The 16,359-nt window shown below is 38.9% G+C and overlaps 1 protein-coding gene across 1 annotated transcript in view; it reads right to left on the bottom strand.

Annotated features, from left to right (window-relative positions):
* Positions 1-7,080: 7,080 nt before the first annotated feature.
* Positions 7,081-16,359, bottom strand: part of LOC118348570 — a gene marked incomplete at its 5' end in the record, with an annotated part of 38,162 nt that continues 28,883 nt past the window's right edge. Inside the window, 2 exons of the mRNA XM_035690516.1 lie at positions 7,081-7,664; positions 11,833-11,962. Of these exons, the coding sequence (XP_035546409.1) occupies positions 7,081-7,664; positions 11,833-11,962 (714 nt within the window). The remainder of the gene's footprint in view (positions 7,665-11,832; positions 11,963-16,359) is intronic.

Genomic DNA, 16,359 nt, shown 5'->3' with positions numbered 1-16,359 from the left:
TGCCTGGGTACGTGAAATACATTGAATTTAGTCATTTAGTCATTTCTGGCTGCCTCTAGAAGTCCAAGAGGCCTAAATTTCGTGGGACTTGTTATGTTAATATTTGTGTTGCTTTTAAAGCTGTAGTTATGACTTTTCCTATTCTTGGAGGGTTGTTCCAAGTATATAAAGGGGTTATTTCGAGTTTTAATATCAGATTGGAAATTTCAGAAACTTATTTGTTTTGTGAGGTCTTGTGTTCCTCTTGGTTCTTCAAAGAACTCCTTGAACTTATCAAGTTAATCTTGTGGCGTTCAAGCTCCAAACTTATCACCTTGATTCTGATTTCTGGGTGTGGCGTTTTCAATCCTTCGTAGTCTTGGTTCTCATCTAGTTGGGTGACTGGTCAAGGCTCAACAAATCTTGTCAATACGATCTTGGGGTTCCAAGCCATCATTGTTATCGGGTTTCATCACAATTGTTGGTGAAGTTCATATCATTTTGGTATCAGAGCCAGGTTCTAAGATAAGTTTGTCTATCTTTTATTTTCGTTCTATTTCCTGTTCCTGCTGTGTTTAAAAAAAAAAAAAAAAGGGTACACGATTCCAGTAAGAAAACTTCTTCCTTTCAATCTTGTATCTCACCTTATTCAAGTACTTGAACTTTTGATGAGTTTTGGTTGTTTATTTTCTGAATTGCTGCTGGATTATTTTGAATGAGTTTCTTGAAGTTCGATTAAGAACTAAAGAAGACACAGAAGAGTGGAAAAAGGCAAGAGTGTGCGAGACCATATGAGGGTAAAAGCCGTTTAGAGTGAAAACACGAGTGCAAGTGTATCAATTCTTGAGTGAAACACGTGAGGGAGTGCTTGTGAGGATTCTAACTTTGTTTGCAGATTTTAAAACATGTCTAATAATCAAGAAGAAGACACAACCGAAGAATTTCGACAACCTCCAGTTCCAAACCTCCAAATGCAAGCGATGTTAGGGGAGATGAGGCGTATGTTGAGGGCTGAATTAGAACCTATTCACGAAAGGTTGGACAGGGTAGAAGCGGAAACTCCTAGGGGCCAGCAACATGACATCCACAATAGGCAGCATGGTGGGCGTGGTCCGTGGCGGAATGTTGATGGAGAGGCGGAGTCGGAGGAGTTTGATGAGCAATATTTGAACCGAGGCAGGATTGAGCGTGGGTATAGAAATAGAGAAGCTAGGATGGGTAGGCCTAGGAGGGATAACGATTTAGGAAATATAAAGATTAAAATCCCATCTTTTCAAGGTAAAAATGATCCTGAAGTTTATTTGGAGTGGGAAACTAAAATGGAGATGGTTTTTGATTGTCACAACTACTCAGAGATAAAGAAGGTTAAGTTGGCTGCAATTGAATTTACCGATTATGCCATTGTGTGGTGGGATCAATTACTGATTAATAGGAGGAGGAATAGAGAGCCACCCGTGGACACTTGGGAGGAAATGAAAATGCTTATGAGGAAGCGTTTTGTACCCAGCCACTATTATAGGGGATTGTATCAAAAATTACAGAGGTTAATTCAAGGATCTAAAAGTGTGGATGAGTATTACAAGGAGATGGAGGTAGCTATGATCCGGGCAAATGTAGAAGAGGACCGGGAAGCCACCATGGCTAGGTTTTTGCACGGTTTAAATCGTGAGATTGCGGATATAGTCGAGATGCAGCACTATGTTGAGTTGACAGATATGGTGCATCAAGCCATAAAGGTGGAGGAACAATTCAAACGAAAGGGATTGGCTAGGAGGGGACTGCCTATGGCTACAACCAGCTCGTGGAAGACAACTCCAAAAAGGGACGAGCAGCAACAAAATAAGCCAAAATTTGAATCCTCTAAGAATGCCAACTTAAAGACCGCCACTACTTCAGGTACAATCGAGACTTCAAGTTCTAAGACACGTGATATTAAATGTTTTAAATGTCAGGGGCGCGGACATATAGCCAGCCAGTGTGTAAACAAGAGGGTGATGGTGATAAATGCCCAAGGAGAGCTTGAGTCAGAAAATGAGGAAGAAGTAGATAATGATGATATGCCATCTATGGAGGATGCTGACGATGAGCAAAATGCTGTGGTTGGAGATTTATTGGTTGCAAGGCGAGTTCTCAATGTGCAGGTTAAGGAGGAAGAAAGTAACCAAAGGGAGAACTTGTTTCATACTCGGTGCTTTGTAAATAACAAAGTTTGCAGTGTCATTATCGATGGTGGGAGTTGCACAAATGTAGCCAGCACTTATTTGGTGGAGAAATTGGCTTTAACTACCTTGAAACATCCTCAACCTTACCGGCTTCAGTGGTTGAATGAATGTGGGGAAATAAAGGTGACAAGACAAGTGTTGGTGGCATTATCCATTGGAAAATATGAGGATGAGGTGCTTTGTGATGTGGTTCCTATGCACGCATGCCATTTACTGTTGGGAAGACCATGGCAGTATGATCTGAGGGTTACGCATGATGGATTCACAAATAAGTATTCCTTCACTCTTAATAGGCAACCTATTACTCTTGTGCCATTAACTCCAAAACAGGTCAGGGAGGACCAATTAAAGTTACAAAGTTCGAATGAAAAAAAAAAAGGAAAAGGAAAGGAAGGCCGAAACTGAAAAAAAAGACTTAAAAAAAAAAGGAGAGAAAAACATTGATCAGAGTGAAAAAGAAAGAGAGAGGATTTCGGCTATAGTGAGAGCAAGAGAGGAAAAATTCAATTACATTGCAAAAAAAAGTGAGATCAAGAGAGCATTATTTTCACACCAGCCCCTTATTGTACTCATGTACAAGGAGGCTCTTTTATGTACTAATGATCTCGTCGGTGCTTTGCCGAGCAATATTGTTTCTCTTTTGCAGGAGTTTGAAGATGTCCTTCCTGAAGAGGTACCATATGGTTTACCTCCAATCCGAGGGATTGAACATCAAATTGATTTCATACCTGGTGCATCAATTCCAAACCGACCTGCTTATAGGAGTAATCCCGAGGAGACCAAGGAACTTCAGAGGCAAGTAAGTGAATTATTGGAGAAGGGGTTTGTGCGTGAAAGTATGAGTCCTTGTGCGGTTCCGGTGCTGTTAGTTCCCAAGAAGGATGGAACATGGAGGATGTGTGTTGACTGCCGAGCCATCAACAACATAACGGTAAAGTATCGTCATCCCATTCCTAGACTAGATGATATGTTGGATGAATTGTATGGTTCTTGTGTCTTTACAAAAATTGATCTTAAGAGTGGATATCATCAGATTAGGATGAAAGAAGGTGATGAATGGAAAACTGCTTTTAAGACTAAATATGGTTTGTATGAGTGGTTAGTGATGCCTTTCGGTTTAACTAATGCTCCGAGCACATTTATGCGTTTGATGAACCATGTTTTGCGAGCATTTATTGGCAGATTTGTAGTTGTGTATTTTGATGATATCTTGATCTATAGCAAAAATTTGGAAGAACATGTAATGCATTTGAAATCTGTTTTGGAAATTCTAAGGAAAGAAAGGTTGTTTGCTAACCTCAAAAAGTGCACCTTTTGCACGGATAAGCTTGTGTTTCTTGGTTTTGTTGTTAGTAAGAGAGGAATTGAGGTGGATGAGGAAAAGGTGAAGGCAATCCAAGAGTGGTCAACGCCTACAACAGTCAGCCAAGTGAGGAGTTTCCACGGCTTAGCTAGCTTCTATAGACGGTTTGTGCGTGATTTTAGTAGCTTAGCCGCCCCTCTTACTGAAGTCATCAAGAAAAATGTGCCGTTTAAGTGGGGAAAAGAACAAGAAAAGGCATTTAGTCTGATCAAAGAAAAGTTAACTAATGCACCTTTGCTTGTTTTACCTAACTTTGCTAAAACTTTTGAAATTGAGTGTGATGCTTCAGGCATAGGAATTGGAGCTGTTTTGATGCAAGAAGGCCGTCCAATTGCTTATTTCAGTGAAAAGTTGAGTGGGGCAGCCCTAAATTACCCTACTTATGATAAGGAGATGTATGCCTTGGTGAGGGCTTTGGAAAATTGGCAACACTATCTATGGCCAAAGGAGTTTGTGATTCACACAGATCATGAGTCTTTGAAGCATTTGAAAGGACAGCAAAGGTTGAACAAACGCCATGCCAAGTGGGTGGAATTCATTGAAACATTTCCGTATGTGATCAGATATAAGCAAGGTAAGGAAAATGTGGTGGCTGATGCATTGTCCCGAAGGTATGCCTTACTTTCCATTTTAGATACAAAAATGCTTGGCTTTGAATACATTAAGGAATTGTATGCTCAAGATTCTGATTTTGGTGATGTGTTCAATGCATGTGAAAAAATGGCGTTTGGTAAGTTTTATAGGTATGATGGATTTTTGTTTCGGGAAAATAAACTGTGTTTGCCAATATGTTCTTTGCGCGAATTGCTTGTGAGAGAAGCTCATGGTGGTGGTTTGATGGGTCATTTTGGTGTAGCTAAGACTTTAGGAATTTTGCATGAACATTTTTTTTGGCCTCATATGAAACGTGATGTGGAAAGAATTTGTGAGAAGTGTATCACGTGTAAACAGGCTAAGTCTAAGTTGAAACCCCATGGTTTGTACACCCCTTTGCCAATACCTAGTGAACCTTGGACTGATATTTCTATGGATTTTGTTTTAGGTTTACCTAGGACTAAGAGGGGGAGAGATTCAGTTTTTGTGGTGGTAGATAGATTTTCCAAGATGGCACACTTCATTGCATGCCATAAAACTGATGATGCATCACATATAGCTGATTTGTTCTTCAAAGAAATTGTTAGGTTACATGGTATGCCTAAGACCATTGTTTCTGATAGGGATGCAAAGTTTTTGAGTTACTTTTGGAAGACTTTGTGGGGAAAGCTGGGAACTAAGTTGTTGTTTTCTACTACTTGTCATCCACAAACGGATGGCCAAACTGAAGTAGTAAATAGAACTTTGTCGTCTTTGTTGCGTGCTATCATTAAAAAGAACTTGAAAGCATGGGAAGATTGTTTGCCACATGTTGAATTTGCTTACAATAGAAGTATACATTCTGCAACTAAGTTTTCACCATTTGAAATTGTTTATGGCTTTAACCCATTGTCACCTTTGGATTTAACTTCTTTACCTTTGAGTGAACGTGTGAACTTAGATGGCAAAAAGAAGGCAGAATTTGTAAAGATGATTCATGAAAAGGCACGGCTGAACATTGAAAGAAGGACTAAACAATATGTCCATCAAGCCAACAAGGGACGTAAGAAGGTAGTGTTTCAACCAGGAGATTGGGTTTGGTTGCACTTAAGGAAGGACCGTTTTCCAGAGAAGCGGCGTTCAAAACTCCTACCTCGGGGTGACGGGCCATTTCAAGTAGTAGAACGCATCAATGATAATGCCTACAAGCTTGACTTACCAGGTGAGTATGGTGTCAGTGCAAGCTTTAATGTTGCTGATTTGTCTCCTTTTGATGTAGGTGATGATTTGAGGACAAATCCTTCTCAAGAGGGGGAGAATGATGCAAACCAAGGAGTTGGACATGCTAATCATACAAGTGGGAATGGAGCTGAATTTGTACAAGACCCTTTGTCATTTCCTAGTGGCCCAATTACAAGACTTAGAGCCAAACGTTTCAAGGAAGCACTAAATGGGCTAATCCAAGAGAATTGGGCTGATTCTAAAAAGACCAAGATGGGCTCAAACAATATTCAAGACTTAATCCATGTCATCAAGGCAATTGAAGAGGCTAATTAGCACATAGAAATATGATGAATGGTCTGACCATTAAAGGACGTGAATTTGTTAAGTTTCAAGAATATTAAATAGGTGAATGAACTTGGTCTTGCCTGGGTACGTGAAATACATTGAATTTAGTCATTTAGTCATTTCTGGCTGCCTCTAGAAGTCCAAGAGGCCTAAATTTCGTGGGACTTGTTATGTTAATATTTGTGTTGCTTTTAAAGCTGTAGTTATGACTTTTCCTATTCTTGGAGGGTTGTTCCAAGTATATAAAGGGGTTATTTCGAGTTTTAATATCAGATTGGAAATTTCAGAAACTTATTTGTTTTGTGAGGTCTTGTGTTCCTCTTGGTTCTTCAAAGAACTCCTTGAACTTATCAAGTTAATCTTGTGGCGTTCAAGCTCCAAACTTATCACCTTGATTCTGATTTCTGGGTGTGGCGTTTTCAATCCTTCGTAGTCTTGGTTCTCATCTAGTTGGGTGACTGGTCAAGGCTCAACAAATCTTGTCAATACGATCTTGGGGTTCCAAGCCATCATTGTTATCGGGTTTCATCACAATTGTTGGTGAAGTTCATATCACTCATCCCATCTTAGAAGCGTCACTACAGACTATATAAGGCTTAAGGGGTTCTGGTAACGCCAATACTGGTGCTGAGGTTAGCCTCTTCTTCAACTCTTGGAAACTCTTCTCACAATTTTCAGTTCAGACATACTTGGCATTCTTCCTCATGAGTGGCGTTAAAGGATTGGAAAGTCTAGAAAACCCTTCTATGGTAGTATCCTGCTAATCCGAGGAAACTACATACTTCATGGGCATTAGTTGGCCTTTGTCACTCTGATACAACATCAATCTTAGCAGGGTCTACTGCCACTCCCTTACTAGAAATGACATGTCCTAAAAATTTCTCTTATCGGAGCTAAAACTCACACATACTACGTTTGGCATATAACTGATCTTCCTACAATGTCTCCAACACAATCCTTAGATGCTTCTTATGTTCCTCGTCATCACGGGAATAGATCAATATGTCATCTATAAACACCACTATAAAACTATCTAAGTATTGCCTGAAAATCCGATTCATCAATTCCATAAATGCTGCCGGGGCATTTGTTAATTCAAAAGGCATAACCAGGAACTTGAAATGTCCATAACAAGTTCGAAAGGCAATCTTAGATACATCCTGTTCCCTGGTTTTGAGTTGGTGATATCAAGATCGTAGATCAATCTTCGAGAAAACTGTAGCTCCTTGCAATTGATCTAATAGATCATCTATCCTTGGTAAAGGGTACTTATTCTTGACAGTCACCTTGTTAATCTCTATAGTCAATAAAAATCCTAAAAATTCTGTCCTTTTTGAAAAATAAGTCCGGTGCTCCCCATGGTGACAAGCTAGGTCAGATAAAACCCTTTGCTAGAAGTTCTTCGATTTGAACCTTAAGCTCTTTTAATTCTGCTGGGGCCATTTGGTAGAGTGCCTTATGAACTGGGGCTGTGGTTGGTTCAAGCTCAATTGCAAATTCTTTTTCTTGATTTGGGAGTAATCCAAGTAAATCATCGGTGAAAACCCTAGGAAAATCCTCAATCACTGGGATTCCTTGGGTTCCCATAGGTTCTTCTGTTTGATCCATCATCAAATCCTTCTGGACTTGTCTAGCCGTTACCATAGATGGATCCAACCGAACAGTCTCATCCATATAACAAATCCTTTCTTTATAGCACGTAGATCGATGACTACTTCCCACCTGCGACAGATTAACTTGGCAAAATGCCTTGACAACCAGTCCATTCCTAAGATTAGGTCGAATTCCATCAAATGAAAGACGATCAGATCCACGGTCAAAACTAGGTTTGCAATCTCCAACAGGCAATCCTGAACTATGCTTGTGCATCCAATTACGTTCCCGTCTGGAATAGCTATTAATACTTTTTGAGACATTGGCTGAATGCCCCAGTCCCACAGGGATCGAAGAGTTACTCCCTATAACTTAAAACTCATAATTCATCAACGTATTTATAGACTCCAAAATATAAAGTCATCAGAATACTACAAAATCTCTTAATAAAATCCGCCACTCCTAAGAAATCTTCTATGAGTAATCCACTATGCTTAAATAATCATCTCATCGATGCTCCATAATCCTGATTCTTAGCTGGACTTTTCAAAATCATCTGATAAATATATGGAAATAAGGGGTGAGTTATCAACAACTCAATAAGCAGAGGATATATACCAGTGTATAAACGTTAGCATTTACAGAAATCAAAATGCAGAACAAAACATTTTCATTTTCAGAGTGCGGAAGCAGAACATGTTATCAAAATATTAGAGCGAAGATTTAGAAATAATTTCATTCAAAATATTCTTTGGCATAGCATAAATGATCATCATAATCATCAGAACATCATATCAGAACAGAGGCCATGTATAATCCCCGTGGTAGGGTTGTGCATCTGCGGATAGCCAAGCAGAAAATGAAACACTCTGTCACCAAGGTGTGCACTCAAGACAGAGACCACTACTCTAACCCGTGCCAGAGCCGTATCCACTATTATTACCCGTGGGTGGGCCATATCCACTATTATAACCCGTGGTTGGGCTGTATCCACTATTATTACCTGTGCTTGGGCCTTATGCCACTATTATCACCCGTGGCAGGGCCGTAACTGAACAGAGCGGAAACATAATCAAATTCAGAATCAGAGAGTCATGCCAAATGTCAGAAATCACGTCTTATCTAAACAGAGTACTGAACAAAATCTTCAGAACAGAACAAAATCATATCTCAACATAATTTATGCACAAAATTTCATATTTGCTCTCTTTTTCAAAGTTCAGAAACAGAATGTAAAAAATAAGCCCATGTCTACATCAGTCATGACAGAAAATACTTTCTTCTTAAACAGCATCTCATGACTAATGCAGAACAAACAACTGAGGTAGTTAAAATTTCTTTTTATAACAAAACATGCATATTTTCCAAAAAGGACCTCAGTTCATTTTATTTAAAGCAAAGTCTAGCATAGGAACCCCGCTTACCTGGACTTTTTAGCTTTTCCGAAATTTTCTCAAAAATGCCGAATAAATATTAATCTTCACCTATAACACAATCACATAATTTTCATAAATTTCCAATCGAACACGTATCTCAATATTTAAGACTAAGATGCTAAAATAACCTATTTTAATTGATATGAACCCGTGCGAACGGAATCCCTTGAACCCACAATCAATTTGAAAACTTCCCAAGAAAGCCAAAATCAAGTGTATGGATGGAGAATCTAGACCCGATGAGAACATGTTTCAAGAACTTAGATTATATTAAAATCTAGACCCATTGAAGAACCCGTCTCAAGAACCCAGACTACAAAGGAGGAACGCCACAATGGTTGTGATTTACCTTTGATAAATTCAAAAGTTCAATTAAGAACAAGAGGAGTAAAACTCAACTCACAATGAATAAATTCCTCAAATTTCATAAAACTGATTAAAATGAGGCTACATAGAGTATTTAAAGCAAAACCTAATGAAACTCTAGCCAAAAGTGCCCCTGGATAAACAGTGCCTCGCTACAGTAACCCTAACCCTAGTTCAATAAAATAATAACTTTCCCAACATGCCCTTGCATAGGCCCCCTTAAGTGCTTCCTATAATAAACTCAATTATTCTAAACTAATAAAATAAGTTTTTTAAATGAATTCAATAAGTTGAAACCCTTCAAGAGCCCAAAGCCTTTAAGTCTTGTCGTTGCCCTCTTCTATAGCTGATCAAATGAATCAAAACTGGATCTTCATCTTTCATGCCCCATCTTGAATGTTGGGCTCTTGCTAAACTTGTCCCAAGTGGATTGCATCAATCCTTGCATTGTCTCCTTGATCTTCTTGGCCCATCTGGAAATCTGGAAGTTGCAAATGATCGTTAAGACTAGGCCCATCTTGGTTCCCATCATTAATTCTTCAAAAACCTAAATTCTCATTGTTCCTAATATACCAACATCACTTTCTAACTCATCAATATCCAACATAATAACTCCGACTAAAATATTAAATTCTAATTTATTTACAATTGAGATCTTACTATAATTTATAAAACTAAAATAGTGTAACTATATCGAAATCATTATAAGTACATGATCATACTTTTGTTTAAATAAAAAATATTCTTTTAAAATGACTTAAAATAAGATTTTGCACTTACCAATCACTTCAAGAATTTATCAGTATTTTCATAAAATATTTTGTTAAAAAAAAATCGGTCTTTTACTAAAACAACTTAACAAAATAAACCCACATGTGCCTAAGTCTAAAAATAAAAATCACATGCAGTCCACGTTATATACCCATGATTTCAAAATCCAAAGTACATAATATAAACTCATAAAATTAAACACCCGAAACAATAAATCTAGAGGTATGCTTTAAGGGGTAAAAATGTAATAATACATCCTACTATCGTTCACGTAAAATACATATACATATATATATCTATATATATATGCACATCTTGTAATGAACTATGCTCTATTTTTGGATACCAAAACCGAGCAGTCCGAGGCTTGCAGTAGCGGCTACGGGACGTTGGGCTATAGCTCCGTGTGGCTGGGCAAGGTGGTGAGGTGTACCACGGTGGCTGAGAAGGGGTGCGCTGTTTGCAAAGAGGAGGAATTGCTGGGCTACGACTTCGAGTGGTAGGGCAGCGGCGTGAGGCTTCTACGCGCAGCTGGTGACTCATGATGATGATCTACCTCTGCTGGCCGTGCGTGGTGGGGATTTCTGAAGTGGGTTATATTTCGGTGTTGGTTGATATGAACCCACGGGAAAGGAATCCCTTGAACCCACAGTCAATTTGAAAATACCCCAAGAAAGTCAAAATCAAGTCAATGGATGGAGAACCTAGACCCAATGAGAACTCGTTTCAAGAACCTAGATTATATTAAAATCTAGACCCGTTGAATAACCCGTCTCAAGAACCCAAATTACAAAGGAGGAACGCCACAAAGGTTGTGATTTACCTTTGATAAGTTCAAAAGTTCAATTAAGAACAAGAGGAGTAAAACTCAACTCACAATGAATAAATTCATCAAATTTCATAAACTTCATAATCTGATTTGAATGAGGCTACATAGAGTATTTAAAGGAAAACCTAATGAAACCCTAGCCAAAATAAACCCCCATCTTCCAAAAGTGCCCCTGGATGAACAGTGCCGCGCTACAGTAACTCGGCTACAGTAACCCTAACCCTAGCTCAATAAAATAATAACTTTCCCAACATGCCCTTGCATAGGCCCCCCTAAGTGTTTCCCATAATAAGCCCAATTATTCGAAACTAATAAAATAAGTGTTTTAAATGAATTAAATAAGTTGAAAGCCTTCAAGTGCCCAAAGCCTTTAAGTCTTGTTGTTGCCCTTTCCATAGTTCATCAAATGAATCAAAGCTGAATCAAAGCTGAATCTTCATCATTTAAGCTCTTGAACTTGTATTTGGCCAATCTAGAACATGCAACATATCTTTAAAACTAGGCGGCCCACCTTGGTTCCCATCATTGGTGGTTAGCGGTGGAGGGGGTTTGGCATGGTTGACAAGTGCTGAACCGTGAACGCGGAGAGACAGTGAACTAGAGGGAGTTATGTGTGGGTTGCTGCGGCTACTACTTTTTCAGACGAAAAACATGCATTTATAGAGTTGATTAAAAGCCCTAGATGCAAAAAGAAAGGAAGGTAACTGAGTTGACTAAAACGTGCATGAGAGTCGTGCATGCGGAAACTGTGTTGTGCGTGTGTATGCATGGAGTGTACGAGAGGAAAACTTACGGGAATTAAGAGATATAGACGGAAAGAGAAGAAAACAAAATGAAACATGCGGGAAAAAAAATAAACGTGTGCAGAAGATAAAAAATAAAATAAAATAAAATGAACTAAAATAAATAAAAAATTGGGCTTGATTGGGTCCGGGTGTTACATTGGCTCTGCCTTAAGTTCACATCGTCGCACACAACTATTAGAGATAAAGGATCTCGATGCTTCGAAATCAAACGGAGCACAGACCATGTACTGCTTCAATTTAATCTTACCTAATAGGGTACCTAAGATTACTCAAGGATTCTCAAACACAAATTATCTACGAGTTTAGGCAAAGTTGGAAATGTTACCAGTAATCACTCCTGCATCTGCCGTCTCGTCAGCTTCTAGATCTATCTCTCCTGGCGTTATAGCGTAGACCTTGGCTTTGGTACTGGTCTTTGGTCTATTGCTTGGTGTTGATGCTCCTCTAGGCGTATTCTGCAGACACTCCCAGATCATATGGCCAGTTTGACCAAACTTGAAACACGCTACTGTGGCTAAACGACATTCTCCACTGTGCCTTTTCCAGCATCGAAGACATAATGATGGTGTAACGGGAGCTGCATTTTTTACTACTACGCCTTTTCCTTTGTTCGGGGTTTCAAGGGCCTTTAGCTTTCCCGCACTACCTCCTGGTGAGTAAGGCAGCCTATTCCTATCTGCTTGAGCTTGTGCAATTAGTCTTCGTTGCTCCGCCCTTTGCTATCGAAGCTACATTGGCCAATTCTTTGAAATTCTCTATCCATAGACATGCAACTTGATTTTGGATACGAGGTTGCAAACCATCCTTGATGGGAACCAAGATGGGCCTACTTTTAAAGATCATTTGCAACTTCCAGATGGGCCAAGAAGATCAAGGAGATAATGCAAGGATTGATGCAATCCACTTGGGACAAGTTTAGCAAGAGCCCAACATTTGATTAGCTACGGAAGAGGGCAACGACAAGACTTAAAGGCTTTGAGCTCTTGAAGGGTTTCAACTTATTTAATTCATTTAAAGAACTTATGTTATTAGTTTAGAATAATTGAGTTTATTATGGGAAGCACTTAAGGGGGCCTATGCATGGGCATGTTGGGAAAATTATTATTTTATTGAACTAGGGTTAGGGTTACTGTAGCCGAGTACTGTAGCGAGACACTGTTTATCCAGGGGCACTTTTGGAAGATGGGGGTTTATTTTGGCTAGGGTTTCATTAGGTTTTGCTTTAAATACTCTATATAGCCTCATTCTTATCAGTTTATGAAGATTATGAAATTTAATGAATTTGTTCATTGTGAGTTGAGTTTTACTCCTCTTGTTCTTAATTGAACTTTTGAACTTATCAAAGGTAAATCACAACCTTTGTGGCGTTCCTCCTTTGTAATCTGGGTTCGTGAGACGGGTTCTTCAACGGGTCTAGATTTTAATATACTCTAGGTTCTTGAAAGAAGTTCTCATCGGGTCTAGGTTCTCCATCCATTGGCTTGATTTTGACTTTCTTGGAGAGTTTTCAAATTGATTGTGGATTTAAGGGATACCGTTCCTACGGGTTCATATCAATCCTGAAACTTCCTTACTTGCATTTTCTCTGTACTGATCAGATGTGATGCCCACAATCCCCCGCTTGGGATAGAACGGAGACTTAGAGCGTCGGGATATGTAATACAAGTTTACATACTCCGCTAATGACTGTTAATTTGCAATCCATCCTAGTATGCAACTAGCAATATGCAATAATCGCAGCGGAAATAAAAGGTTAAGGTGAGAAATATGCCAGAATAACTAAAACATCCCAACTTCATTAGATAATCATCATGTTCAAAATACTAAAGTAGAATAGACTTATATACAAAGTCATATTATTCTCTTCTAGCGATCTAAAGCATAAAGGACTTGGGCTATGAACATCAAAATTAAGTCTCACTTCCTCTCCAGATCTGGCTCCTCCTCAATCAAGCAAATCCAGTAATCCATCAATCTTGTCTTGGTCGATCCCTGAGACAACTTCTATCATTCCGAGTGGTCCCATAAATGGGTGAGATTTACTGGAAATCTTAGTATACTAAACAACTAACTGACACAATGATAAACCATTCATAAAAATGATAAATACGCAATGCATGAGATGCAGAAAATCAGTATGCATGTCTCCAATCTAGATTCCTCAACATCTCTTAAAAATGTGGAGGCACGGGTTTTTACTCAATAAGTAATTTCGTCATCATTTTTGAAGATACGTAACTTCTTCATAAAAATTTCATCATAAACTTTCATCATCATAGACTTACATCATTATCTTAATTAATAACAGAACGTGCGGTAATGTCACAGTTCCCTATATGCACTGTGAACCTGCCAATGACCGTAATTTAACTTACGTTGTCTATAGACTCGTTCTCAATGCATTGGTAAATAACATAACATCATAAAAGTTATTATGTGTACACCTACCAACATTAGGTGTCATAACATGTTGACTTTGCTCCTGTTTTCTTCGTAAACTCGGGGGTTACCACTCCACTGTTAAACACTCAGAGTAGACAAAGGAGTTCCACCAAGATAATTCCCCATCCCGGCCTTTGGGGTTGTGACAACATGATTTTGACGCTATGCTTTAAAAAATTATTTTTCATGACATGTGCAAATATAGTAAATTTCATGCAAAAGAATGACTTGTATAATTGTAATATGCAAATTTGGAAGGCAGAAGATCCCTCAAACCACCCTTGAAAACAAGTGGATGAAGGTGGTTTTGAGGTGGCAGAAAATCAATTCGGTTTTGGATCTTCTTCGGTAGCAAAATTGAGTCAAAATCCTTCATGATGGTCATGGGACTTCTTGGTGATTGGGTGGAGAAGGAGGTGGCGTGGGGTGGTGGTGCAAAACATGGCAGGAGGCTGGTTCAAATTCAATCCAAATGGTTCCTACACAAACTAGACCAAGGTGCACCCTATTTGGTTTTTTGAGTTGGTTGATGCAACCAATTTTGTCCAAGGCTCAAAATGAGTTTTGGAGGGTTTCATATGGTGCTTAAGGACCATATTACCCTTGAGGATAAACCACAAAAATGTTGGGCCCAAGGGCAAAATAGTCCAAGCATTACAAAGGGCAATGCACAAAACCGATTGAAGCATGGTTTGGGCTTGTTATGTCATTTTTCTTAATGACATGTGGAATGGTTTAGCTAGGATATTAACATGGTCTAATCCTGATTTATGGGAGTGTTAATTCAAAAAAAATTGAATTAAAAAGTTTAAGAAATGATTAAGCATGATTAAGCTTCAAAGCATAGCTTAAAGTGCACTAACCTTAAGTATGATGGTTAATGGCCTTAGCCAATTTTCAAAACTTAATGTGGATACTTTGAGTATGATTTGGGCTTAAGAAAACCAATGGTATGGTGTATTGGGCCTTTGGTCTTTGAATAATAAAATGAGTCCAAACATGGCTTTGGGCCATATGAGCTTGAAAAGGGCAAAGGGTCTAATCTACATCAAAAGCCTTATGCCTTCCTATACTTGGGTCAAGACTAGTCTTGATTTTCTAAGTGCTTGGTTCAGGGCTAGGCCCATGAATGTACTTGGATCCAAAAAAGCCTCACCAAAATTACTAATGGGCTTGCCACTCTAATCCTTAGCTCATTGACACTAAGTACTAACATTAATGCTAATCTCACTATCAACCTTAATGAAAGTGATTAACCCATAATTAAAAGCCTAATCTAAAGTACTTAAGGGTTAATCAATAGTTAATTAAGCAGGGTGTTACATCCTCCTCCCCTTAAAACAAGATTTCATCCTCGAAATTGGGGTCAAATAAAACATGCAATGGGTAAGGGTTTGAGTGTTGACTCACCAATTGTGCTATAGCTCGGGGCTCGATAGGGGTCTCCCATCACTATCCTCAAACACCTCGTCCTGGGTGTGGTAGTAGTATTCATCCTCCGCTGAATCATAAAAGGCGTTAACCCTATCTTGGTGTTGTCTCCACTACCTAAACTCCTCGTCCTCAAGCTAGGGGTGTCCCTCCTCTTGAAAGTGAGTGCGAGTCGGAGAATAGTCAGATGTATCTGATGTGTCAAGGGGAGGAGGGTCAGGAATGAGTGACTCCTGCTCTTACTGTCGCTACTCTGACGCTGATGACCACCAAGGTGAGCCTAGTTTTAAAGATATGTTGCAAGTTCCAGATGGGCCAAATACAAGTTGAAGGGCTTAAAGGATGAAGATTCAGTTTTCATTCATTTGATGAGTTATGAAAAGAGCAACAACATGACTTAAAGGCTTTGGGCACTTGAAGGCTTTCAACTTATTTAATTCATTTAAAGGACTTATTTTATTAGTTTAGAATAATTGAGTTTATTATGCGAAGCACTTAAAGGGGGCCTATGCAAGGGGATGTTGGTAAAGTTATTATTTTATTGAACTAGGGTTAGGGTTACTGTAGCCTAGTTACTGTAGCATTGTACTGTAGCCGCGGCACTGTTCGCTCAGGGGTATTTATGAAATTTGATGAATTTGTTCATTGTGAGTTGAATTTATCTCCTCTTGTTCTTAATTGAACTTTTGAACTTAACAAGGGTAAATCACAACCTTTGTGGCATTCCTACTTTGTAATCTGGGTTCTTGAGACGTGTTCTTCAACGGGTCTAGATTTTAATATAATCTAGGTTCTTGAAACGAGTTCTCATCAGGTCTAGGTTCTCCATCCATTGACTTATTTTGGTTTTCTTGGGGAGTTTTCAAATTGATTGTGGGTTCAAGGGATTTCTTTCCTGCGGGTTCATATTATTTGGTATTCAGAGCAATGTTTCCAATCAGGTCTGATTCTATCTTTTAATTCTAGCATCCTTAAATTT

The sequence above is a fragment of the Juglans regia genome, chromosome 1 (assembly GCF_001411555.2).
Source record: "Juglans regia cultivar Chandler chromosome 1, Walnut 2.0, whole genome shotgun sequence".
In the NCBI taxonomy this organism is placed as follows: domain Eukaryota; kingdom Viridiplantae; phylum Streptophyta; class Magnoliopsida; order Fagales; family Juglandaceae; genus Juglans; species Juglans regia.
The sequence above is the reverse complement of the archived record's forward strand: the minus strand, read 5'-3'. Positions and strand labels throughout refer to the sequence as shown.